The sequence below is a fragment of the Lynx rufus genome, unplaced genomic scaffold (genome assembly GCF_022079265.1).
Source record: "Lynx rufus isolate CCGP_SWC_20201006 ecotype Redwood Valley unplaced genomic scaffold, mLynRuf1.p SCAF_1, whole genome shotgun sequence".
In the NCBI taxonomy this organism is placed as follows: domain Eukaryota; kingdom Metazoa; phylum Chordata; class Mammalia; order Carnivora; family Felidae; genus Lynx; species Lynx rufus.
The window spans coordinates 198,139,491-198,167,305 of record NW_025814823.1 but is presented as its reverse complement, the minus strand read 5'-3'; the positions used below and the strand labels follow the sequence as shown (position 1 = coordinate 198,167,305).

At 44.2% G+C, this 27,815-nt stretch overlaps 1 protein-coding gene across 1 annotated transcript in view; it reads right to left on the bottom strand.

Annotated features, from left to right (window-relative positions):
* Positions 1-6,922: 6,922 nt before the first annotated feature.
* Positions 6,923-27,815, bottom strand: part of HTR4 (5-hydroxytryptamine receptor 4) — a 62,951-nt gene continuing 42,058 nt past the window's right edge. The window contains exon 8 of the mRNA XM_047076935.1: positions 6,923-7,013. Coding sequence (XP_046932891.1) covers positions 6,923-7,013 — 91 coding nt within the window. The remainder of the gene's footprint in view (positions 7,014-27,815) is intronic.

Sequence of the window (27,815 nt, the reverse complement as noted above, 5' to 3'; positions counted from 1 at the left end):
AAAAATTTTCCTCTTATCAGGAGGCTGCAGCTTTTACAGTGGGCGGAGCATTAATGGTAGAGCAGCAGAGGGATCTGGACGGCACTGCCGATGCTGCAAACAATGAAAAGCTCCAAATTCTTCCAAATGAGTAAATTCAATGAATTTACTGGACAGCTTCAGTGCATAAAAACCTGTGTTGGGCGCGAGGAAAAACAAAACACGATCAGTAAGAATTGGCCACTGTCTTAAGGGAGCTCAGGAATCTGGTAGGGAAGCTTGGAATGTATATAATTGATGACCCCCACAGGAAAAACACAGACGAACAAATAAAATGCTCTGGGGTTGGAACAGGTCAAAAACCTCATGCTGTTCTAGAGGCTGGGAAAGATTTCAGGTAGAAGGTGTTATCTGAGAAGTACCACGTAAGGGAGGTTGGGAGGGGATGCCCAATGGACAGAACAGCAAGACCAACAGCCTGATGGTGAAATGCAAAGCAAGAGTAAGGGGAGGGGCACCTGGGTGGCTCAGTCGGTTGAATGTCCAACTCCTGATTGTGGCTCAGGTCATGATCCCAAGGTTGGGGGATCGAGCCCTGTGCTGGGCTCTGCGCTCAGTGTGGAGCCTGCTTGGGATTCTCTCCCTCCCTCTCTCTCTCTCTCTCTCCGCCCCTCTCCACTGCTCATGCTCTCTCTCTCTCAAACAAAAAAAAGTAAGGGGAACGCAGAACATACTGTTTGCTTTGTAGGAATACAGAGGAATAACTGGAGGTAAAACTGAACAGTAGGTTTGGAAAAACTATGCAGAGCCCAGAATTTGGTAGGCGATGGAGAATCCTTGAGGGGATCTGATCAGGGAAAGAACATGCTCCCGGTTGTGTTTCAGAGCCAAACGCCCCGGTCCTGATGAAGATAACATCAGTTGTAGAAGGATGGTGTAGGATGATGTCAGGAAGGATGGAGAGAAGGAAATGTATGAGAAAAAAGAAATCTGATTATATAACCAGATCGAATTTCCTCTTATTTCTGATACAATGAATAGTTTTCATAGGAAACCACTTTCTGGCTGGCCAAGAATGGACTTTACTTCTAATTAGATGGTATTTGGAATTAGTTTACTTAAAATCAATGAGGAACCACTGTATAAATGCATCTTTATTTGTTTGGACAGCCTACACTCCATGGAGAAAGAAGGGAGGCAAAAGGGGAAAGATGTACAAGAGGAAGATTCATCTATTTCAAGAACGGTTCTTGCTGCTAAAGAGAAAAGGCCTCAGGGAGGGGTCAGGCTCCCTCAACAAGTGACTCGGGGGAGAAAGGCTAGCCTCGGCAGGGGTCGGGACCCATTTCTGGCTCCAGGCAATCTCTGCGTCCTTTGGGAAATTTCTGGTTAATTTGTCAGCTCATGTGGGTTGGGAAAATGATACTTACCCTTCAGGGTTTAATTTTTTTTTTAACATTTATTTATTATCGAGAGACAGAGAGACAGAGAGCATGAGCAGGGGAGGGGCAGAGAGAGGGGGAGACACAGAATCCGAAGCAGGCTCCAGGCTCTGAGCTGTCAGCACAGAACCCGACATGGGGCTTGAACTCAAGGACCATGAGATCATGACCTGAGCCGAAGTTGGTCACCCAGCCAACTGAGTCACCCAGGCACCCCACCCTTCAGGGTTTAATATAAAATGCTTCCCACCGAGCCAGTACAGAATAAGTAGCTGATGAATGGTATCTAACACTACTGAATTGCTATCAGCTTTTACTGACTTCTCTTACCCCATCTTCTGCCACGTTCCCCACGTTCACTACGCACCAGCCGCACATGCTAAGCTCCCTTCTGTCTCAGTCTTTGTATTGCATTTCCCTTTGGCTGACAGGATATTCCCCCAAATCAACACATGACAGACTCCTCTTTGGCATTCTTGTCCCAGGTCACAGGGCTGACCTCCTTGAAGCTTTCCTGGACTACTCCAGATAACATACACACCCCTGCCCCATCTCGATTTTTTATGTTCTTCATAGCACTGGTGAGTATCTAAACTTGTCTAATGCACCCACATGTGTCTCCTTGGTTATTTTCTGGCTTTCGACAAAAAAGCAGACATTCTCGGTATTATTTATTAATAGGCATCTGGCAACAGACCCCTGGAACATAGTAGGTTTTCGAGAAATTTCTGTTTCTCGAAAGAGTGTAGCGTAGTTGGCAGATAAAATACAGTAAGTACTAAATCCATGTCAGTTCCTCCTCCTTGTGTAGGGCCAGAGAATGGCTGGCTCCAAAGTGAAGAAAGAAAATTTGGAAGGAAAGCAAGGAAGAAGACAGTCATCCAAGGCTAAGTCAGTCGGGTTTCTGAGGTCTCGTTCTTGGCCTGGACACAGGGGATGCTTCACAGGGGTGGAGTCTCAGATTTTCCTTTTAGGGTACAAATTTCAGGAAATGGGGCATTTCCTGTATGGAGAAAGAGGTTTTGAAAGTAGGTGGACAGGTGTGATTCCGAGGAAAATTGTCTGGAGAAATCGTTCACGGGAGTCTTACGAATGCTTTACAAAAACTTAGGATGGCGGGAAACCAAGTATCATCACGGATTTTAGAACAAAAAGCCTGACCCAGCTGCTTAGGGTTTTAGGCTGCAAAGAAGGCTCCTGCCAGGGATATCATTCTATTATAGAATAGATATAATATTGTATATTATAATCATTCTATAATAATGATTATGTTATAATATTAATGGGTAGAGATGAGGGATCCAAATCTACCTACTATGTTCCCCATTCTACTTTGACCTATGTGCAGTGGGGTTCCCAGTAAACTTGTGTGTGACAAAAGGACTCTGATTTGAAAACCTAATTCTTGTCCACCCTCTGCATTTTATATGTAAGATGATGGAGTCCCCAAGGATTAAACAGAAGAGTTGAGATGAGTACCCTGCCCCTGAATGCTTATGGCGGTCTTTCCATTGCCCATACTCAGAAGAGATTGAGCCCGGATTTCATAGACACCTGCTCTAGGCCTGACATCCTAGTGGCTCCAGGGAAAGGGAGTTAGACTCCAGACTCTTGGATGATTTGTGACATCAAGGACGGTTTCAGTAAGGAAGCACATGCTTAATAACCTCAATCCACGACCTCTGGATATACAGGTGTCATGCTGCCTTCAATGGCTTCTATAGCGTATGCCCTGAGGGTGGCTGGGTTGGATTTTTCCCGATTGTCTGCTCTTGGGATGACCATGTCAGAGGAATCTGTCCTAGTGCATGAGGCCTTGACAAAGGTGTAGTAAGGTAGAAGCACATTATCTAAGGGTCCTGGGCTTCTGGTTTTACCTTTAGAGAACCCGATATTAGAGATGGAAAATTCCCCAGCTTCAAAACACCCAAAGCTTCTAAGAGACGGGCTGGGCTACCAAAGTGACAGAGAAGCTCCACAGAAGTGAGTCATGGGATTGACTTCGGCATTTTATTATAGATTCAAAATTCAGTTATTAGTTTTGAGACTTAAGATTTCCCTCAATGTATACTTTATCTAGACATGTACAGAATGCATAAGTATAAACATATGTGTAATTTATCAATATTTATTAATAAATAGAATTTATCTATTACAAAAACAAGTCTATGTAGGTTCCTGTTTTTCCAAGAATGCATTCCTGGGAACAGCATCAAAGAGTAGATCCTCATAAAGTCGATGATGCTTTCCATAGAAACAGATTAGAGGGAGCCCAGTACCTTCAAAGCTTTTGTTCAAATAAATCATAGGTATAACTAATAATTTCATAAAACCAAAGATACAACCATCATTAAAATTTATAATCCTTTCAAATTATAAAATTGAGTTCCATGTTCTATATAACAGGCCCACATATACATTACATGTTGATTACACAGACCACTCAGTGCATTTTAAACTATAAGAGTGGCCCCACTTGTAATTCTACTTTCTTCAAAATGTAAACAAAATTTAGGTGGTTACTAAATAGCATTAAACCATAATTCACAATAATTTACATAGACTATCAGATTAGAAATAAAATCTCAGTTATCTGGTTCAGTAGCTCAGTATATACTTTATATAACAGTCTTTTCAGCTGCTCATTCATAATCAGTCCATGTTTGAGGTTTTTATTTTCACAGAATTTATATATATATATATATATATATATATATATATGTGTGTATAAATAGCATTTACAGGATGGGGATAATTTCGATGACCCAGGTCATTTTTTTCTCCAAATGAATGCTTTCAAGGCAAAAAGGCATTTGAATTTAATTTCATGTGACTTTGAGGTTCCATGAAAGTGAGGCTCATTTTTACCAAAATTAGTCTGTGGTCACCATCCCTGTCCACTGACTCCTCCACTTTGAGAACAACAATACTCCTTCAAATGAGAAGTGCTTGTAATATACATAGTTGCAGTGTGGGTGTGTGCGGTAACCAAAGGAGGAGGGATAGACGCAGAAGGAAGAACCCCCGAAAGGTGTTCCCTCGGTATTGTGTTTCACCATGGGAAGCTCCTTCTCTAGATTGGTTCACATTTTGATGAAGAAATTCTTAGTCCTTGAGAGCCCAGGAGCATCCAAAGTAATCCAAAGGAATCGTGAACATACAAAATGGCATTTGATGACGTATGAAATGTTTCCACAAAAACGATCTTACTTATCTCCACAACAACGTTGCGAAGCAGGCGACAGAGTTTCTTTCAGAGGCCAGCGAGGTTGAGGCGAGTCAGCAACGATTCAGTGCCCATGGCGCTTCTAGGCTACACCCATCCACACATCCGTGCTCACAGAGGCGACGGGCAGCACGCGCAGCAGTCAGAGCAGAGACTTTGGCTTTATCATCGTGGCTTCGGGACCTTGGGACTCAGAACTCTGCTGCTCCCTCCTTTGTATTGTAAGAAATCAGCATCCTCAAGAGGGTGGTTGCCCCCCAAGTCCTGAATGTAGTCGGCAGAGAACAGGGACTTAAAAAAGGAAAGGGGGTTGGTCCGGCCAGAGTCAAGGTGCCAGTTATGACTTTACATAAACTGTCTTCCTACTGGATGGGACGAGATCTCCAGTTCAATCTGATCCCCACTGATCAGCGAGGGTTCTGGTCTACAGACGGAACATTTCAGCATTGGTGCGATATTTCTCAACAGCATTCAGGAATTCTATCTAAAGGACACTGCTCTTTAGATGTGTTTTCCCTTTCCCTAAGGCAAGACTTTCTCCCCGATATAAGCCTTCACCGGACAGAGAAATATTTTTTTTTTGGCATCTGGGTGCTTTGGGGGCAATCTTCTCTTCCTTATTCTCTTCATTATTCCTTATTCCAGTCTCTTTGTCTTCCTTATTCCAGGCTCTTTCTTGTCTGGTTCAATTCCAGAACTAAAGTCAACATCAATGGAAATGATAACTGACACATCTTAAGCAGCAGGATCAACGTGTAGGATAAAGTCCTGGGGTGCTAGCAAATCACAGCCAAGATCAATGTTAAAACCTCACACGGCTCATATGACACAGTTGGGTTTATTGCCCTGGGACCTTTCCTCTGGGGCAGTTGGCAAGAGCCAAGGACTCAGCTTTGAAGAAAAGACATCCAGGTTAATCTGAAGGGCAAAGTTGGCAAGACCATGGGTCTAGAAGGCCCAGATGAAGAGGGTAGCTCCTTTGAAACAGAGTCAAAAGGCAGGCAAGCCATGGCTTTTCGAGGTAGCTGACGGCTGTAGCAGCATCCTGTGGTCCTAGAAATGGAGAGGGATCTTGGCGATCCCTGAGTTCAAACTTCAGTTTACGGACGTAGAAAGTGAGGCCCGGGAATGGAAGGGCGGGGGTCAAGATCTCACAGCGTGTTAGGAGCAGAGCCAGGGCTGGAACTGGGGTCCCTGGTTCCAAGTCAAGCACTCTTTTCCCACCCCAGCACTGCTCAGTCCTGCCCTCCTGCACTTGGGGAGCTGCAGTGAGTGTCGCTCCTGTGCAGTGCGAGCTGCCCACAGTCTTCTCTGGGAGCAACAAGGCCAGATTCAAGGCTTTTGAGCTGCTACCGTGGGCTTCGCCACAAGTCTATGGGAAAGATTCCAAAGTCTTTAATACACACTGCGATGTTGGCGGCCCTACACAAGGCTCTTTAGAAGAAGATGCCCGGTTCTGGTCCAAGAGGGAAGCAAGCATCTCAGAGCTGCAGGGCCCGAGGCCACGGCACGGGGGGAAGCCATCTTCAGCCAAGCTGCAAGGGTGCCACAGAGACCATTCTCCTTCGAGAGCCCTGTGCTCCCGTCTTTTCCACGGTACATAAATGGACACCGGACTTAAGGAAGAGGGAGGGGAAGTCTGCAGCTGACATGGGGGCTGGCCAGGCGAATGCACGCTTGGACCCAGACACCGGAAGGAAAGTGTATTGGTATCTGGCACAGCACAGGACGGGGAAGAGACAGCAAGCACTTTGAACGTGGCCGTAACAGATGTGAACAAGCAAGTAACGCGTGCTTTTGGAACATGGCTCTGACCAAGACAGGCGTGGGGAGGATGTGTTCTGACAACGTCTGTGAGCAGACACAGCAAAGAAGGCTTATTTGGAGACATCTATGACTGAGATAGGACACAGCGAGCGATCGTGTTTCGAACATGAGAGAGACAAACCAGGAACAGTTAGGGGACATACTGGGGACAACAGAGAGTGTGAGGCACGAGCGAGACGCCAGGAAGAGGGAGTGCTGGGGAATGAAAAAAAAAATCCCTTCACAGGGGATCTCTGGAGGAGAAACCCCAGGCAACAAGGAGGTTGTCCTGTCCCCTGACTCCCTCCAGCGCCACCTGCTGAAGCCCCAGAGGAAATCCCTGGTGGCCGTGGGCTGCCTGGCGTAAGACACGGTGGAGAGAATGGCAGGTGCAGTCCCACACAAGCAGCAGTTTAGAATCTGCCCTTTCTCCGAGGGATCGCTGTCTTCTGAGTCACTGCCCCGGGGCCTAAGTGTCACTGGGCTGAGCAGCCACCAAGGAAGAAGTTGCTGGAGGGTGACAGTGACTCTCCCATTGGCCACCACACTCCACCGCATCCCTGGAGAGGGGAGATCATAGCACCTCAGAGTTGGAACGCACATCCCCGATGATCTCTGCAGGAGTGCCCCTTGTGCCACACAAGTCATTTACCCCCTACTCGGGAATCTCCACTGACCGGCCAGGCCATTATTATTTTTGAACAACTTTAGTTTTTACAAAGAACTTATTAACGTTCAGCCAAAATCTGCCTTCGTACAATTTCCACCCAGTGGAACTGCTGTGCCTTCCGGGGCCCACTCAAAATTCTTCCCTCTACTAATTATATCCTCCAAATTTTCTCTTCTCCAGGCTACACATTCCCATTTTCTTTAATAGTTCATTATATATTATGGTTTCCAGATTATTGCTCATAATGATCACTGTTCTCTGAAAACAATCCCTATCATGATGATCTCTCTTGACATATGGTACCCAGAACCAGCACAAATCTACACAGGGAGCCTGACTTGTATATATCATGCACTTTTCATCATCAGTTTACTTCTGTATGAATGTAGTCAACACTAACAATGGCAACTTGCTCTAGGCTTACAGGGAGCTTGTTAACAATTTGTATCTTTTTTGACACAAAGAGCTGTCAATTCCTGTGGTTCTTTATTAAATGGGTGCAGAGTGTTTATTTATTTATTTGTTATTTTATTCTATTTATGCCAAAATACAGGCCATTACGTTAGTCTCAGATAAATTTCATTTTATAGGTTTGGTATCATTTTAGTCAGTTGAGGTCATTCTAAATCGCAACATTCAAGATGCGATCATTTAGCACCTGTTCCAACTAGACTTTAAGGATTTCACAAGCACACAGAAGATCAGATAATTTATTGCTACCTAGACCTTTCAGTTTAGTGTCATTCTGCCTTCTAGCTCTTTGGTCTTCAGGGAGGATCAAAAACAAAAACAAAACGACCCTGTTGATTAGGGCAGGGCTAAAACAGAATTGTTTTGGGCATAGACTGCCTTCCCCGGGAACAGCTCACACTCAGTGGGCCTGAGAATAAACCCACCCATGGAAGGCTTTATCCAGAGCTTTGCAGAAATGAATCTGCCCCGCGGTAAATCTGTCCTCATAATGAAATTAGTTGGCATGAATTGTTTTTTTAATGAAACAACGCTGACTCTTGCTCACAAATCATTTGTGTAATAGCTGTCTTAGCATTTTGGTAAGGTCTATTTCAAGCTATGAGTCTACCGTTTCTGGAGTCTAGCTTTAGTCTTTTTTAAGAACTGGGGCAATATTTACTAGTCTCCCTCCAGGTTGCCCTCATTTCCCCCGCCCTCAAAAGAGCACCAGTCAGAGATCTTATCAACTAGCTTCTTTAATCCCCTGAGACAGAATACATCTTGGCTCAGAGACAGTTAAATATTTTTCATGAATCCTGGACGGCAACCTTCTCCCTATAATATTCTTGTCTTTCCGGATGGAAGACTATTCTTATTTCAATAGAATATGCAAGATTTCTTCCCTAAATATTGAGATCTAACTATTTCTGGATTTGCTACTTGCTCTGAACATAGCTTTGATTCAGCCTTGGCTATATATTCCTTCTTCTATGCTATTTTCAAGTAAAAGCTCTCTAGATAACTCAAGATGCAACCTCAAGTCTTCATATACCTCCCTCCATTTTTATGTCTTGATCACTAAACGTATCTATTAAAAGAAAAAAAATGAATAGGAAGGAAGGAAGGACGAAGGAAGGAAGGAGACAAGGAAGGAAGGAAGGAAGAAGGAAGGAAGGAAGGAAGGAGGGAAGGAGACAAGGAAAGAAAGAAAGAAGGAAGGAAGGAAGGAAGGAAGGAAGGAAGGAAGGAAAGATTTCTCATTTCCCACTAGCCACATTTCTTTTTTTATCACACTTTTTATTTCCATCATCAGCAACAATAAAACCAAGCCAGGTATTAGGCTAAGTGTGTTATATGTGTATTAATCTGTGTATTTTGTGCCCATTTAACACACGAGGAAACCGAGTTTCACAGAGTTTAAATAATTTTCCCAAATTTACTCAGTTAATAAATGGTAGGATCAGACCTTACATTTAGGTCATTTTTGATACCAAAGTCTGTGCTCTTAATTGTCCTGATATATTCTTACTCGTTGTCTCGAGAACTGTCATAGCTAAGTCTAGTGTTCACGTGCTGCTGCCCTAGCATTTCCTTGTCCCACTGTGACAGATTCCAGGGTAAAAGGAGCATGTGCAGGGGTTTGTATTGTATCTATTCCACCTGTGGGAAGCCTGCAGGGTGATGTGGCTCCTCCTTTTACTGAAACACAGTGCGACTGGGATGTTAACACAGGACTCGTTCCTGGAGACCCCTCCTGCCCCCTAAAAGAGAATCTTTGCCAAGTGGCACATGTATATTCCATGATGGGCAACTGGGGATACAAAGCTGAAAAGGAAAAAAGTCCTGCAAAAGGCAGGAACAAAGTCAGGAGGGCATAGTCAAAGAGAGGAGCTGGGTGAGGAGACAGCACAGAACGAGGACAGAGGACGGACAACGTGCAGAAGATAAGGGCTAACAAGAGCTACGGAGTCAGGTATGTGGAAGGCTTCAGAGCAGTCAGGGAGAATGGAGGAGGTTCTCCCAGAAGCGTTTCTCAAGGTTACACTGGCTCTCTCATACAATCCTTCCAGAGCGTCAGAAATAAAGATCGAGATGACCATGGAACCACCGTTGGATGTCTGCATTCCTATTCAGGCTACAAGAATGCACAGAGTATTGCAAGGTGAACGGAAGCCAGAACGCAGGGACCTGGGAAGTAATGCCTTTTTACCGCTCATCCGCACGTGCCTCCTCTCATGACTTCCTCCTTTTCGTGTGCCTCACTTTCCCCATTCGCTAAATGAGGAGGAGGATTATCTAGAAGATCCTCTGTGGCTCTGACATTCTGATTCTATGAGAGGCAGAGATGGTGGGTGACAGATCCAGACCTTCTGATTGGGCACCAGCTGTGTGTGGGACTGTTCTCCAAAGCTGTGGCTAATTGCTTGAATTTGGCTTTTAATATCCTATTGTTAGTATCTGATACTTTATATTCCGTATGGAGGGAAGAGGTTTCGCTGGAAACACGGGGAAGCTAATTTTTGGTTTGTATTAAAGAAGCTGAAAGACCTCAATTTCTGAATCTGTGAAATCACCCTGCAAAGCTGTTAAATGTATCTGGGGAGGATGGGCTAGGACAGCCGAAATGCCACAACTTAGAATGCAGCGAGACCACAACTGTCTCTCCTCAAACATATGCTTAGGCAAAACATTGGCAGGGCCGCTCAAAATCCCTGATGGAAAACCTCATTAAGAAAGAACCTCCGACATTTTAACACGCGAGTTCCTCAAGTGCCATTTCTTGTTTTGATGGTTTTAGTAAAATCGCCTACGATGTACAAAGCATTTTCGTATCTTTTTCCATACTTAATCGTTTACACAAATCCATAAGATAGGAGGGTATGGGGTTATCATTTCAATGTGAGAAGAGGAAGAAGGTCAATGTAGGGGCATGGGCTGATGGATGGGAGAGGGGGATCCAGGACTACAAATCGAGCATTCTGCCTCCCAAACTAGGAACCCTGTCCACCGGGGAATGTGGAAGTCATCTGTGTGCAGGGAAGAGTTTTGTGGCGAAGTTGAACACGAACAGTTGATGAAACAGACCTACAATTACTTGTGTTCCAGAAGAAGGAGACTGGCGAAGTCATCTTTCGCAAGGTGGTGTCCAGAGGTTATGTGTATCAGAATTATCTTGGGAACCTACAATCAATACAGAGTCCCAGGATCCACTCCTGACCTCTGTCAGCAGGGGTGAGAGGTCAGGGGTTGGGTGGGGAGAGAAAGCATCTTCATTTCTAAAAAAAAAAAAAATGCTCTCAGCTAATTCCTATGCACATAGGAGCAGAAGATTCCCTGAGCAGGTGGATATCCAGTATTGTACTCACACCTGAGGCCGTGCTTTGGGCCAGACACTTAGGGGGCTTCAAAGGGAAAGTAGAGGTGAGTGGGAAGGGTCAGAGCTACAACATGAGGCATTCAGCGGTGGTCCACAAGAGATCAGAATGGAAGCACTGAAATGCACACAGCAGTGCATTTTAGCCAAGTGGATCAGGGGGCACTTCTGGCTTTTTATGACATTGATGATGAAATAAGACTTGGCAATGAATCATAAAAATGAGAAGTTAAAAACGCAAAGGAGGGGCACCTGGATGGCTCAGTCGGTTAAGCGTCCGACTCTTGATTTCAGCTCAGGTCAGGATCTCATGGTGTAGGAGTTCCAGCCCTGAGCTGGGCTCTGAGCTGGCAGGGTGGAGCCTGCTTGGGATTCTCTCTCTCTCTCTCTCTCTCTCTCTCTGCTCCTTCCCGACTCTCTATCGAAATAAATAAACTTAAAAAAAATATGCAAAGAGCGAAGTTTGGAATGTGTTCTTTATGTGATGGAAAAATAAAATCCTCGGGTACAATTAGCTTATTGAAACTAATTGAATTGTCTATAAACAGTGAACACACAGGCTTGCACTATGTTATCAGTAAGTTCGATCGCTCAAAAGGCAAAATGCCCTAGGTCAATTTCTTCATTTGTCTTTAGATTCATTATCAACCACAATAGAATCTTGACTATGGAGGAGCCAGTATTTTCCAAACATGGGGTGTGATCCACAGGGGAATGTGTCAAACAGTGGGCACAGAATTAAATAATCTGAATCATAGTGAGGGTGTCTGATATCTCTTTAACTTATTCTGCTTATTTTTATTTATTTATTTTTAAAACATATATTTTTAGTATTTATTTCTTTTATTTTTGAGAGAGGGAGAACACACACATGCTTGAATGCACAAGAGGGGGAGGGGCAGAGGGAGAGGAAGAGACAGAGAATCCCAAGCAGGCTCTGCACTGACAGTGTGCAGCCAAATGTGGGGCTCAAACCCCCGAACCATAAGAACATGACCTGAGCTGAAAGTAAGAGTTGGACAGTTAACCAACTCAGCCACCCATACATATTTTTTATATTTATTTATTTTTATTTTTGAGAGTCGGGGGGAGATCATTCTGCCTATTTTAAAGAAAAAGACTCAGTCGGTGCCCCCTCTGGCTTTAACAAGTTTCTAATACCTAACACATGGAGAGCAGGCCTTAGGCTCACAGTCTTTGACAAGCAATGGGATCAAGTCAAATTTTAGTGATAATAATTTATACAAATAATAACTGATTTTGTTTTCATTGCACTATATTTAAAACAATCTTCTCTATATGGTTTTGCATTCGAGGTCATGATAGCTTCCTTTACAAATACATTTATTCAGATTAAAGATGTATTTAAAGGTAGTGGTTCAGTTGGCTAAGCGTCTGACTCTTGATTTTGGCCCAGGTCACGATTTCACGGTTCGTGAGATTGAGCCCCACGTAGGGCTCTGTGCTGACAGTGCGGAGCCTGCTTGGGATTCTCTCCCTCCCTCTCTCTCTGCCCCTTCCCTGATCACACTCTCTTTCTCTCTCTCTCTCTCAAAATAAATACGCATTTTTAAAAAAATGTATTTAAAGGTAAGTAGTAGATAAATAGTAGCATGGATAGAATGCCGATATAGTAGAAGTTGTGAAAGTAGCAGGCAAGTGACAAAAGTTCTTATCAGACAGATGGGAAAACGGACTTGCAGTGAACACAGAGTCTTGGCAAGGACATAAAGTGATGCGTCTGCAGGGTGATGGCTCTAAAACCACAGGCCAGCACCCCTTCTGCTATTTTCTGCTACTCGTCGAAAAGACCCAAATAGCTGAGTTTGCACAGTTTGAAATGCCTAACTTTTGCCTCTGGACACAATGTATTCCCAGAGCTTTTTCACCCCACCCCTGGCCTCAGATGTGTCTGTGTTTCAGTATGCCGAAGTGCAAGGTCAATCAGTGGGCACGGCTTGTTCCAATCCTGAGGCACCTCTCGCCCTACCTCTCATATGCGCATATGACTGAGGTCAAACCATTCTCCTGGTGAGACCTTTTTCCCCCCTCCTTGCCTACCACAGTTCCTAAATGACCAACAAAAGGATCAGAACGTTGAGCCTTTGGGGAATCAGACTGACAGCTTTTTCTGCTGAACTATTTCTTTTTTTTTTTTTTTAATTTTTTTTTTCGACGTTTATTTATTTTTGGGACAGAGAGAGACAGAGCATGAACGGGGGAGGGGCAGAGAGAGAGGGAGACACAGAATCGGAAACAGGCTCCAGGCTCTGAGCCATCAGCCCAGAGCCTGACGCGGGGCTCGAACTCCCGGACCGCGAGATCGTGACCTGGCTGAAGTCGGACGCTTAACCGACTGCGCCACCCAGGCGCCCCTCTGCTGAACTATTTCAATGTGGCTGAACCTGAAAATATCTAGGAGAAAATGCTTTAAAAGTGCGGACCCACAAGAAAAACAGCCACAATTTATTATGTGCCATTTACTGTGCTAAACAAATCATGGGTTACCTTACATAACTTTCACAGCAATCTCCTGACACAGGTTCTACTATTTGCAGGTTCTGGTTGACTGGAATGAGGCCGAGTAACTTGTTCCAAGTCAAACATCTGTCACCAGGTGGAGCCAGGATCGGAACCGGGCGATCTAACTGGCGTCTCACTGCACCAGCATGCACCTTGAATGTGCACCTTCCGTCAACAGGCACCCTCGGGTCCTAGCCCCTGCGGGTAAGAAAATGGCCTGCTCTTGGGAAGCTGCCCAGGTGAGTAGAGAATGTGTCAGGTGCATAAGAGTACTTCCGATCCCTCGGGGTGAACTAAGCTTCAAGAGGAGAAGCAGGTGGTAAGAGAGCCCGGAGGGGGAAGTGATTAGTTATTGCTCAGAGATTGAGGGGGTGGGGACCAGGAAAGTTTAGAGAGCTCGTGTTGGAACGCTGCCTTGAAGAATGAGTAGGCTTGTCCCAGGCAGGAAAGCGAGAGAGAGAGAGAGAGAGAGAGAGCATTTAAGGCAGCAGAAATAATCCAGAGGTGGGAGAACTCACTATCTGCAGAAAGCTGATCGATCTTGCATGCTTATTACGCAGGGAGTTAGGCTGGGGAAGAGTTGAGGGAAATGAGCTGGACAACCAGGTTGGGTGAGGCCAGGAAGGCTTTCTATGCCCTTCACTATCTGTCCACTACAAGTCCCACTATGTTGCTCAAGGTTGTTCTATTAGAACTCAATCCAGCTGGCATTTACAGTTTCAAATCCCACAGGTCTGAATGGCCTTTCCATCCTCTTGAATGCTACATATGAAATAGGTTGTCTCTCTCTGGTTATATTCTACCCATTGTCCCCAAAGAAAACCAGAGGCAGAAAAAATAAATTAGAATTTGCAATACCGTCAAGAAAAGGTCACCCTCAAACCACCAAATACGTGAATAGCCTTGAGTTCAGTTCTAGAGTCCATTTTTTGGCAAGTCATGGGCAAACTGGACTGAATGCAGAGAAAGTTGCCCAGGATGGCCTGATTATGTGTGTGTGTGTGTGTGTGTGTGTCTGCTTCCAAGGGCTCAAACCATCAAAAAGAAATGGGATGATACAATCTCAATTGTGAGTTCCTTCATGGCAGGGATCCTGCCTATCTAGAAATCTGCTGTGTCCCTACTGCCTGAAACAGTGCCTGACCCACATTAAGCATGTAATAAAAAGGCAAGAGATGAATGAATCAGGGAGAAGGACTCAGAGTTCTGAGACCTGGATTCAGATCTTTGTTCTGCTCATACAGCAGAATCGTCTTAAACATCTTACATCTTGGAGCCTCATTTTCTTCTCTGTAAAATATTGGGTTCGCTAGTCTATTTCAGGCATCTCTTAACAAGACTAACAACCCCATGGAGTGGCCACAGGAGACACTGGAGGGATGGGGTCGATGGTCACGGCTCTGTGCACACACATCCCCATATAAGCATCTGTTGTGATCAAAGCAGTTATACTTTATTGTTCACACGTCCAAGGAAGATTCCATTTGAACAAAAGATTTCCACGTCTGCAAAAACGTGTTTAAAAACTACTGGACTGCTCGAGCTCTGTTATCACTTCCAGCTATAAAACTCGAAGCTTTGATGACGCTATGATATAGAGAAGTAAAATTTGACCCAAATCTGCAACCACTAGGGCTGTTCCAACAGTAAAATGTCTTGCTTTGAATAATAATGAGCTGCCTCTCATGAGGGGGGCGATTGAAAACTACTTATCAGATAAGCTACAGAAGAGACCACTGCATTAGCTGGAATATTTGGTCAGATCACTTCTCAAGCCCTTCTGACGTCCAAGAACCAAAAATTCTATATTCTTTCAAGGGTTTTCCGTTCACTAGTAAGGAGCACAGTTTGGTGGTTTCCAGCAAGGGCTTCGAAATCAGATGAACATGCGTGAGAATCCTGGTCCTAACCCTCACCAGCTGTAAGACGCTGGCCAAATTAACCTGAGTCTCAGTTTCCTCATCAGTGAAATGGAAATAATAATACCTGCTCCATGGAGTATATTAAAGATTCAGTAAGATAGTGCATGTGATACACTCCGCATAGATGCGTCACATAAAAACCAGTGCTCAGTAAGTGGTAGATCTTACGATGACGATGATAGAGAAGGAGGAGGAGGAGGAGAAACGCGAGGGGGAACGTCCAGACTAGGAAACCAAATTATTCCTAACGCAACTGGCTATTATACGTGACAATATATTATATTACGACAATATATGACATATATTATTATATGTGACAATCACATATGTATAGGTGTGTGTGCCCAGGGACGTATGTGTATACACATGGACACACACACACACACACACACACACACACACATACTCCTTTCTCCAGAGGCAGAAACTTAAAGCAGGCAAGGCCAATTCACAAACACAGGAACAAATTACATTATACCAGCCAGCGAAGGAAACGAAAGTCTGAAAAGAATAAAAGGAAGAGGAGCAGGCTCCAAATATATTTGTTTGTCACGTTGATCAAAACACAGATTCACTCGTTTCTTAGAGAATAAAAGGCTCTCCAAGAACAATTCTAACTGTGAAGTGTTTCTAAGAATCTTGTTAAAAATAACCTAACATAGGCATGGAAACAAGATGAGACGTTCAGAGATCATTTTCTGAAAAGGAGGTTCTCGGCTCTTGGCTTGAATCTAACCCAGAGCACACACACAGTTGTTTGTTTCTATAACCAGAAGCTCTTCACTGGGTCTCCTCGCGCAGGGGCTGGAGACGACGTCACAGTGCTTCTAGAAGAACGGCAGCTAGAACCTGCTGCACGCCTCCGTTCGCCGCGGCTCCCGTATCCTTGCAGGTGAGGTACTTCTGAGCCTGCTGCTCAGGAACCATCCTGCCCCTTGTCAGGAGGCTATTATGGTGACTTTGGCACCCAAGTGCTTCCCTCCACCACCTGTTCTGACAACGAACCAGCGTTCGCGTGACAGGAGGCTCGTTCTGCTAACCTGCGTCTCTGACTTGTCGCCTCGAAAGATGCTGATGCTGACAATGAGAACTCAGTTTATCAATAGCTGGTGTGTTCCAGGATCCATATGTACAGTATCTCACACAAGCCTCACAACACTTTTATGAGCAAGGGCCATTTAGAACCGGAAGAAGTTGAGGCACAGAAAGGGCCAGTAACTTGCCCAGGGTCACATAGCTTCAAGGTGGCAGGACCTGAAGTCAAACTGAGGTCTGTCAAATACCAAGTCCTATGCATTTGGTCATGATATTAAACTGCTCTACAGTACTCTGGTTCCTCCCAGGTTGGGATATTGCCTTGCTATTTCCAGAGCCTGAAGTCCTGGCCCTGACATACGAGAAATGAAGAACACGAATACCAGATTGAGGGGGATGTTTCTCTAATCTCAGCCTAGGGCTCCTTCTCCCTAAACATATTTAAATAGTAATTATGTTCATATTAAGGGCTCAAGTGATAGAAATTTATCGTGATGGGTGGATGGGACAATGTTTTCCTCACACGGAATCACAGGCATTGAATCAGCTATGTACCACGGAGCATCTATACAGCCTGGGGATAAATTTCTTCCTCAGATGCGTCTAAACTTCCTCCCGTCCACAGACCGCCGGAAGAATCCTAAACCAAAACAGAATGGCCCTTGACATTAACACTATTACCTCTGGCACATTTCTTCCCACTGGCCATCTTTCCAGAAAGTCTCCAGCTCCAACCAAATGAAATAAAATGACTGAGGTAGGTCTTGCTCCCTTCTCGAGTGTAGCTGCACTGTGGGAGGATCTCTTGCGGTTCTGTAACTCACACAACCACAAAGGAGGGATCTGAGGGCGTTTCCTTAGACCTCCCGCCCCTTCCTCCACCATGCTCATTCAAGTCAACGCTTCCAGTGACCAATGTTGACCACCACTTCTTTTTTTAAATGTTTATTTATTTATTTATTTAGGGAGAGAGAGAGAGAGCAAGCCAAGAAGGGGCAGAGAGAGAGAGAATCGCCAGCAGGCTCCACGTGGTCAGTGTGCAGAGCCCAATGTGGGGCTCAATGTCATGAACCATGTGATCATGACCTCAGCCAAAATCAAGAGTTGGGCGCTCAGCTGGCTGAGCCACCCAGGCACCCCTTGATCACCACTTCTAAGTGACTGGTGGTTGTCCCAATTTCTCCTATTTTATTCTGCTTCTTGTCTACTTTAATCCCATTAGGAACACCCTAGAAAGGCAGTCCATGCCATGTTGTGCTGAAATACGTACTCTTAAAACTTCAGTCTTTGGTCCCTACTTCTCTCCCTGCAACCTTGAAGAACAAGCCAGATCCCCTTTTCGTGTAACGGTCCTCAGATAAATTAAAAAAAAAAAAAAATGCTGATGACCATGATTTCCTTTAAGCTCCAAGCTCAGCCTCCCCTGTGCCTGACATTGTTGCTCCTAGGTCCTGAATTCTGCAAGGGAGATCATGGTGCTTACCCTTTTCTGGACACACTCCAGTCTGTCGACACTCAGTATAAGATGGAACTTTACCGCCTCTATGGGCCAGGGACCTGCATCCTGACACCGTGGACCGAACACACGTTTCCAAGGAGTATGGGTTTCTGGTGGGTCTCTTAGAGTGTTCTGGAGGCAATTCCTTCCTGAACAGCTGCTCCGACTAAATCGGGAGGGCTGTGTCCCTGCCAAGTACATGCTGTAAGAGAACAAGCTCACAGAGCCTGCCTGGTGGAAAGGGCTTTTCAGCAAGGTTACTGCCGGCACCGTAACCACAGAAATTCCGGGCCCTGCTTCGCAGAAGTGACACCAGTTATCGTGTTCTACAGGGTTTTGGTTTTTTTTCAACTTGTCTCATCTTGGGAATGGATGTGAGTTAAGAGAAGCCACGTGGCGGGGTGTCTGGGCGGCTCAGTTCGGTTAAGCGTCCGACTCTTGATTTTGGCTCAGGTCATGGTCTCACGGTTTCATGAGTTCCAGCCCCACATCGGGCTCTGTGCACTGACAGCACGGAGCCTGCTGGGGATTCTCTGGTTCCCTCTCTCTCTCTGCCCCTCCCCCGCTTGCACTCTCTCGGTCTCTCTCAAAATAAAGAAACAAAACAAAACAAAAACGAAAAACAAAGAGGAGTCGCGTGGTGCAGGGCACTGCAGTGGGCAGGTAAAAGCATACATTGTCCCCTGGCGCTGGTAAAAGACCCCTCTTGCTGTCGCCTGTCAGTGGTAAGGAGAGCCTATGTTGCGAAGCCCAGAGAATCCCTTTCAAGCAGGGTTTCTCAACCTCAGCACTATGTTGCAATTTGGGCCAGACAATTCTTTGTTGCAATGGGGTCGGGGGCTGCCCTATGCATAGTTGGAAGCTTCGGCAGCATCTCTGGCCGAAATCCACTGATGTCAGGAGCCCCCGCCAGTTAGGAACACCACACACGCTTTCGGACATCGCCACATGTCCCCTGGGTTACAAAATTGTCCCCATTTGAGAACTAATGGGTTATGCCCGCACTAGCTCAGTATTTAAGACGTGGAACGAGGCCTAAACTTGAAGGCACTTCCCTGTTCTATTGGTGCTGAAAGAAACAAGGACTCCTTGGGGATCGACACAGGCTCCCTGCTCTGGCCACCGAACCAAGGGATCTCAATACCGCAGTACTCCTGACCTCCTAAAACAGAAGCATTTCTGGTCCCCAACTGGACCCTTTATATCGAATCTCTACCAGTGGAGCCCAGGCTCAGGTACTAACAGCTCTCCAGCAGCTCTAGTGTGATCCAGGGTCAAGGGTCGGAACCCCACACCACCCTGCCTCCATTCGTGACCCCGGACCACTCTGGGCGTCTCTGGAGCTGGGTGCGGTTTCGAAGTCTGCCCTGCAGAGTGGCATGCCTGACCCGTCTTTATTGTGGGCGCCAGTCTCAGAGGGCTGGTACACGGAACCTCAACACCGTAGCACCAAGTCCAGCACCTGCAGAGCAAAAGAGGAACACCAAAGGCACAGACAACGTACGCAGCTTGTTCAGCATGGTTAGCACGTTTTAGATTGGGTCAGAGAAATGCCGACAGGTAATTTAAAAGCCAGAAGGCATATTCAAAATAACAGTCCCAACTGTTCAGCATGAGGCATAATGTACCCAGGAAACAGGTCTTGTCTCTTGTTGCTTAAACAATTATTTATAAACAGTGTGATTAATTTAATTTAATTCATCCCTGGTTTTTCTTCCAGTCGAGGGAGGGCGGCATTCCTTGCGTGGGAGCAGTGTTTAGAGAGCACAGAGATTTCTATTGACTCATTTCTTACGAAATGCTTATCAGGAAAGCTGAAAAAATAACTGGAGAAGTTTGTTTAACCAAGATATGAATGATGTTATATATACAATTATAATAACAGCAGTTACACCAGCTTCCGTTTATTGAGCACTTTCTGTGTAAGAGGAGCTGGGCTCAGCTCTGCACATACAGTCTCGTATTTAACCTTAACAAAAGCCCTAGGAGATGGGTTCTCATAGTATTCCCATTTTACAGATGAAGGAACAGAGACTCAGAAATGTCTGGTCACATGTTAACATTTGTATCAATAGTAAGTGACAAGTCTCAGGACTAAAACCCAGGTGTGCCAACCCCCCCGGACGACAGCCATTATGCGTTTGGTTTCATAACTCAAGTTCACCTCCCTCTAAGTCAGAGGTGGGAACTTTTCCTTGAAAAATGTCTCCGTGGAGGGAATAATGCTTAGGCCTCAGCACTTCGGCCCAAAAGAGGGCATCCTGGAGGGCAGCTTAAGCCACTTGATTACTAAACTTCAGGTTAAGGGGGGCTCTTCTGATGTTGTTATTCTGTTTTCCTGGTGTTCTCTCAACAAGAGCAATGTTTCCCGAGAGGTTGCTTTAGGTTGTGATTGGGAAGGACGAGGGACAGGCCAGCTTCCTGGTTGTGTGAGCAGTGCGGCCAGACAGAAACCCAGGTCTTGGTTTAATGCTCTGTTTGCTGCCATATTGAAATTCTTAGTAAGTTTATCTTTGAACCTGTGAAGTTTGAGGGACAACGGAACATGCACCAGTGATATCTGGGGCACTGGCGAGCACAGGCTATAGGTGCATGTGTGTGTCCGCCATAGTTCCTTGCTGCCTCAAAACGTTAATGATACCCCACGAGCACAGGATTCTGGTAGACTCGCCATGTCTAAAGTATGCCTCAGAGCAAATACAAGGTGAACACATCATATATAGAAAGTGTTTTTCCTGTTTTCCATTGTCTCTTGGTCAGCAACTTCTACAATATGTTTACCAGTGAGTCTTACTGAATTCCCACAGATCATAGGTCCACTAGAATCCTACGCTCATGCTTCATATCAACACGTGTACGACTGACTAACTGGGAACACAGACAGCCCTGAAGGCCACGGTTTCCATCTGACCAGAACTTGGCAAATGCAGGAGGAAGGCAGTGCTGCTCGAAGAAGGAGGAGGAACCACCAAAAAACCCTCTACCGTCTCGTATTTGCCAACCACTTCTGCTGAAAATATCAACATAGAAAGAAAAGATGAGATATGGCCAACCACGGCTCTTTTCCCTTTTAGTCCTTCTTTACTCATCAGTTAGCTGAAGGTCGCGTGTTAGTGGAATGTGTGTACTCTCAAGAGGTGAGGTACAAACACTTGCGTGAGTTTTGTGCACTGGCTGGTAAAAACAAAGTCCATAAGCACCCTTGAATTGTCAGATACGATTTGCATGGTTCGTGTCATTTTGGTGATTCCATACAAGTGAAATGCTCTCATGTTTGCATTTAAAACTGGCTTTGGGTACTATAAATGGTAAATCTTTGCTAACAATTTAAAATTAAGTTTTACTTTCCTACTAGAGGACAGGTAAATAGCAAAGAAAATATGCCATGATGAGTTAAGAGAGAAACTGCAGATTAAAAAAAAAAAAAGGCTTTACATATTAATACTTTCAGTGGAAGCCTTTATCTGCCTTTGACCAAGGGACCCTGAAAATTATGCCGCTAGCCCTGGTGGAGGCTGCAGGATACGAGGCAAGGTCATCCTCAAACCATCTTCGATTCACCCAGATTCAGTCTGCACTGGCTCAAAACAATGAGCTAACTGTTGAATCCAAGTGTAACCTCCGGAGTTCAAGGTAAAGGCCACAAAATGGCTGTTAAATGTCAAACAGCTTTCCAACATTAGCTGAAACCTCTCAGGATCCAAAGTAAGAGCACACCTAAATTATTGGCTCATCCATGGGTAATCTAGACCGCGGTGTGAAAACCTCTGTTTAAAAGGGGAATTCTGGTGTGTTGAGATTGAAAGTTGGGAAGCAGCAGCACAGTGAAAAAAAACAAGGACTCCGGTTATGGGATTCATGAATATTTTTTTTTAAGGGGTGAAAACTTATTTGAGTATACCTATTCCAGGTGGTTAACGGGATTTGATAAGAGCGTCCATCCATTCAACCAATAAGGGTATTAACTGAGCAAAAGGCTATACCCTCGGGGAACTTTCGGAAATAAGATAGACATGTAACCTGCCCTTATGTACTGACAGTCCGGCTGGGGGCACAGGTAGTAGATAATTAAACAGCAACTAAATACAAGGATAACTTCTGACCATTGTTATTTATCAAGGAAACAACAAAAAGTAATAGCCCGGAAAAAAATGCTTTTCTCCTACTGGTTTTTAGTTTTCTTTGCCTCTTTCTCACTTTTTCTCTCTATCTTCATATTTTCCTCCCCTATTGATTCCCTATTTAAACCTGAATATGTTGTGCGTGGAAATGTCAAAGACTTATATGGCGCATCCGTCAGAATTGCCTTATTTATTATTGAGCTTTGGTTGATAACACTTCGTAAGTCCGAAGGAAAGCATACGCTGCCTTATTCCAGACAGAAGGCTCACAGAGCTCTAGAGCTGTTTTCTCCAGTAGAACTTTCTACAATAATGAAAGTATTCCATTTATAACATACGGCTACTGAGTGTTTGGAATGTTAATGGTTACCCTATAGGACAACACAGCCCTAGAGATTCCCCAAGTCAACAAAAACCCCCTGTTTATCAGGCAGATTGACGGTGGGTAAGGAGGACAGCATCCAAGAGCCAAATCAGACAAACAAGAAGTTCTCTGGGAAGTGCTGGCCGAAATTCTCAGCCTTCTGAGGAGCCAGGTGAGTGTCCCAGCTTTGGGCAAGGTCTGAACCTGGAGAACCAGGGAGTCATCTCAGCCTGGCCTGGGAGCAGAGAAATCCATCCCCAAAGCTAAATTCTGCATGCCGTCTCTGCATTGCTAAGCATGCAGTCTTAGCTATTTACCTAACTTATAAATAGTCTGTTCTCATCACATCATTATCTCTCCCCTGAGGACAGAGCTTTGCAGTTAGCAAAGCAATTTCACCTCCATTACCTCGTTTGATTTTCACAATGAGGTAGTGAGACAGGCAGGCCAGGGATTATTTACCCAAGAAGCCAACAATGGAATCCTCAGTGGATTTCATGTAGAGAAAAATTTCTGTTCTAAGGTTACACTCAATGCCACAAATCCTTACTCTGCCTTGGACCATCGAGGGCTACTCTCCATAAAGACAGTCAAACAGAAGAGAAGCGAGCCTGGGGAAAGGGACAGAAACATTCCTTTATCCCTTGTCAAGCCTCACAATGTGCCAGGCCCTTTACTAGGCTCTCCTCAGAGAGGAGACTCCTCAGGCAGCAGTGAACAGCACTGGCAAGATCCTTGACATTCATCCAATGGAAAGAGAACTCCAGAACCGAACCCCCAGTGAACTCCAAATCACATCAGTAGGGCTGATTCCCATCTCCTGTCACGGTACGTGGTCACAATCTATAGGATCACACTTTGCCTCCCAAGTGGCCAGAGTCACTTGGCTTGAAAATGGCTGAGCTGAAGCCGCTTCGAAAGGAATTTCACTAGTTAACATCACATGAAACTATGACTCTGAAAGGACCGAAGAATTATATGGTATGTGTCATAACCCTGAAGCACAACCAAAGTCAGCATACACTGGGCCATTCCAATCCATGAGGATCAGAGACTGTGGTTCTCAAAGTTTAACACAGGTAAGAATCACCTTGGCAAAAATGTCATTTTCCCTAACGTGCCCCAATTCAGTGAATGGGGCCCAGGAATGTGTGTTTTGACTCCGTTTCCAGGGGATTCTAATGCAAAGCATACAGAAGGAGTCATTTCAGCAAAACGATGTAGCCTTGTTTTCTCTTGCTCACGGCGGAACTAGGGCCCGCAGGTAGACGTCACAGGGATGAAGATTTCAACTCAATGGAAGGAGACCTTTTAGATTCTAGAGCTGCCTAACCATTGAGCAGGCCCTTCAAGTAGCAATCCTCCCACCGCAGGAATTCAAGCAGAGATCGGGGGACCCTCATCAGTGATGACGAGGAAACTGTTGGTTAGGTAGCAATCCCTCCAGCTCCCAGTAAACCTTGCACACGATCCTGGTGATGTCCACTGTGCTGCGATTATTTGCTCGTGTGTCTCTTTCTTCAGTGAGGCTGTGAGCTCTGTGAGATACCGAGTCTCATTTTTCTTTCTCTACCAACCCCCTACACAGTGCATGGCAAGTCGATGCCCCGTGCACAGTTACTGTGAATCAAACCTAATAACCTACTCAGAACCTAATAAATCACCTTTCAGAGTCTGCAAACCTAGGCTTCTGACGAGTTTCCTGTAGTTTCAAAAGAAAAATCTGGATTTTTTTTTTTTTTCTTCTGCTCTCTGCAGTGAACCCTTCACAGTATCTTTGACTTCTCCTTTAGGAAAGTATTTAAGTTCCCTTCGATAAAGATCTTACATTTTTATTTTGCACTTTTTTTTTTAAGTAACTTTAGTGACTGCTCCTGTGGATGGTGGTATTTTTCCTGATCCACATTCTAACTGGTGATTTCTAGTATGTAGGAATCGCTGAATGTTGAGTTAGTTATACAGTATCTGGACATCCTTGTGAAATGTCTTCATTTTCAGTTTACTGTGGGATTTTCCCGCTAAATAACCATATTGTTTATAAATAGTCACAGCTTTGCTCTTTTTTCTAAGTTTTATACTTATTTCTCCTTTCTGTCATTTGGATTTTGTGTGCAATGGTGAACAGCACAGGTGATGAGGCAACCTGTCTTGTCCCTGACTTGAGTAGGAATGGAGTCAATGTCTTCTCACTGGGTGATTTCTTCCTTCTCTGCCATTATGTCTGATGGGAGTTTCGTACAGTGGGCAAAGTGACTCTTGTATAAGACTAAGACAGACTGGGGGGTGGGGAGAACAACTATAGAGCCAAGTTAAAGAAGTGACAAGGAGAGAGAAGCTGGCCCCAAATCCACTAAGAATCAGTTCATACGAATGATGAACCTCTTAGAATCCATTGCCCATATACTGGCATTATGCCTCTTCCTCCTCCTTCTTTTTTTTTTTTTTAATGTTTATTTATTTATTTGAGAGGCGGGGGGAAGGGGAAGAGAGAGGGAGATAGAGAATCCCAGGCAGGCTCCACACTGCCAGTGCAGAGCCCAACACGGGGCTTGATCCCATGAACTGTGAGATCATGACCTGAGCTGAAATCAAGAGTCAAATGTTTAACGGACTGAGCCACCCAGGTGCCCCTATGCCTCTTTCTAATATATGTGGGCATACAAATTAAAACTGCCCCGAGAAACATATATATGACAATAATTCATGTTTGGAAGCTATTTTTAAAAGGCTATGTAACCTACATGTCTAGACAAACTACTTCAGGAGCCAATCAATGGCATTTTCACTTCTATTTTGATCATGAGCTGGATATTCCAAAGAAGATGCTTATCTCACAGAACACCAAACACAACGGCAGACATCTCTGCTACATGGTACATTATTTCATTCAATTTGAGTGGGCAAAGTCCTCTAAGACTGTCTTGCAAAAGCTTATTTTATTTCTTTGGTTGCCCACGTGTTTGTTCAATAACAAAATGTAATACAAGTCAAAGGACTACGTGGCTAGACCTACTATTCCAAACCACTGAGGCAGACTGGCCTGTTTTTAATTCAACCTGGAAAAGCAGAATTCCATTTTCTCAAAAAGACTTTAAGAGAAAAAGGCCCCACAGTTTCAGAGTGTTGTCATGACCGGGCACTCCCCAGTGTGATTCTTAGGTCGCAGACTAACTCCTCTATACCTTATAGAGTCTCAGGAAAGGCAAGATGATTTTCAATTTTGAGTGTTTTAATATTTCATTAGCCTGAAGACAATCATGAAGACTTTGTGTGATCTTGGGCCAGTTACTCTCTTTAAACCTTGGATTTTCTCATTGTTAAAATCACGATAATTACAATAGCAGCCTACTCGGTTGTTGTAAAAAATTAAATGCAGTAATGCATTCAAAGTTCTTAAATTCAGTAACTGGCACATTTTTTTTTGAGTTATGCTCGGCATCATAATCATTATTAATAACACAGAATGACATGAATTTGTCAATGGATCCTTTGCATGAGGAAATGGAGTTGCACTTATCAAATTCCAATTTTTATTTTATTTTATTTTTAACTAATCTACTCAACATGGGACTCAAAACTCAACGACCCTAAGATCAAGAGTCATGTGCTCTTTGGACGGAGCCAGCCAGGCACCCCTGAAATTCCAAATTTTAAACACGCAGCAGGAGGTTCAGGCATCATCTACATTTCTGTGGTTTACATTTTGTCACTATGATTAGATTTTGCATTTATTTAAAAAAAATTTTTAATATTTATTTATTTTTGAGACAGAGAGAGACACAGCATGAACGGGGGGAGGGTCAGAGAGAGAGGGAGACACAGAATCTGAAGCAGGCTCCAGGCTTTGAGCTGTCAGCACAGAGCCGGACACAGGGCTCGAACTCACGGACCGCGAGATCATGACCTGAGCCGAAGTCGGACGCTCAACCGACTGAGCCACCCAGGCGCCCAATTTTACATTTATTTTAGATCGAACTCCATATTTTCAATATCAGCTGATGGGTTTTTCTTTCTTAACGCTTTCCATCTGTCACTTATATGTTAGTTCTCCTTGAGAGCCACAGAAAGTGTCCAGGTTTAGTAACAAGGTAGGTGACAGTGGTACTTTTGGAGATAGAGGAGACTCAGGAAGTCTGGGGTGGGCGGGTGGGCAGGTATATAGGAGAGTTCTGTTTAAGGGACATTAAATGTGAGATTCCCGAGAGGCACCTATGTGAGGCTGTCAAGGAAGTAAATTGGATTTTGTGTTCTGGAGCTCAGAGGACAGCTCTGATCTAGAGCTACTAATTAAAAAGAGATTAATGGCACAAAAATGGTATTTAAAGCTATGGATGGTCAAATCACATTTAAAGCGAGAATGTCATTTGAGAAGACAATGAAGAACCGAGCCCTGAAGAACTCTAACATTTAGAGGTCAGATAGAGAAGGAAGAACCTATAAAAGATACTAAGAAAGAGTTGCTGGTGAGTCAGGAGGCAAACCAGGGAAGTATACTGTCCGGGAAAATGAATGTCAAAAATATTTCAAGAAGGAAGACAGGTTAACTGCAAGAGGCCAAATAAATGGCGCTTTTGAACTTTGGAACTTTTATATGACAAAAGTCAACCCAAGTTCAAAAGCAAGCGGAAGAGAAGGGAAAATTTGAAAATTATGCAACAAGGATTAACATTTAGATGATAATAAAGAACACTCAGAAATTCATAAGAAAAGTACAGCAAAGTTGTCACACAAAGCACGATGTGTGTGAAAATGCAGTTCACATAAGGATAAATATTTGTCAACAACTTTGAAATTAGTCAGCAATTAACTTAGAAGAGGTTCAACCTAACCAACCACCTAGAAAATGCAAATTCAGTGAAAGAACATTTCTGTAATCAGCAAAATAGGAAAAGACGAGTAATGTACAGTGTTGGTGAAGGGAAGGAGTAGAGGTTACTCTCATACGCTGCTGATGAGACTGCAAATCTCTACAGCATTCTAGAAGGTCAACCTTAAAGTAAACCTAACATTTGTAAATGCACATATACATCAACAGAGCAATTTTATTTTGGGTAACTATCTAAAAGGAATACATATGCACAAAGAAATGTGTTCAAGGGCATTAAAAACAGTACAGTTAGATACAGCAAAAGAATGGAAACACCTACATATCCAATAATGGGAAATAAATCAATTTTAGTGTGTATTTTTAGTACAGAAGACTATGGAACAGTTAAAAAGAATGATTTAGATCTAAATGTTCTGAGATGCAAGGATCTCTGAAATACATTCTTAAGGGATAGAAAGCAAGGTGCAAAAAAGTACATATAAAACGACCCCATTTATGTAAAATACAAGTGATAAGAAAGTGCTACAGTTTCATACTTTTGCATGTGGCTGTTCAATTTTCCCGACACCATTTGT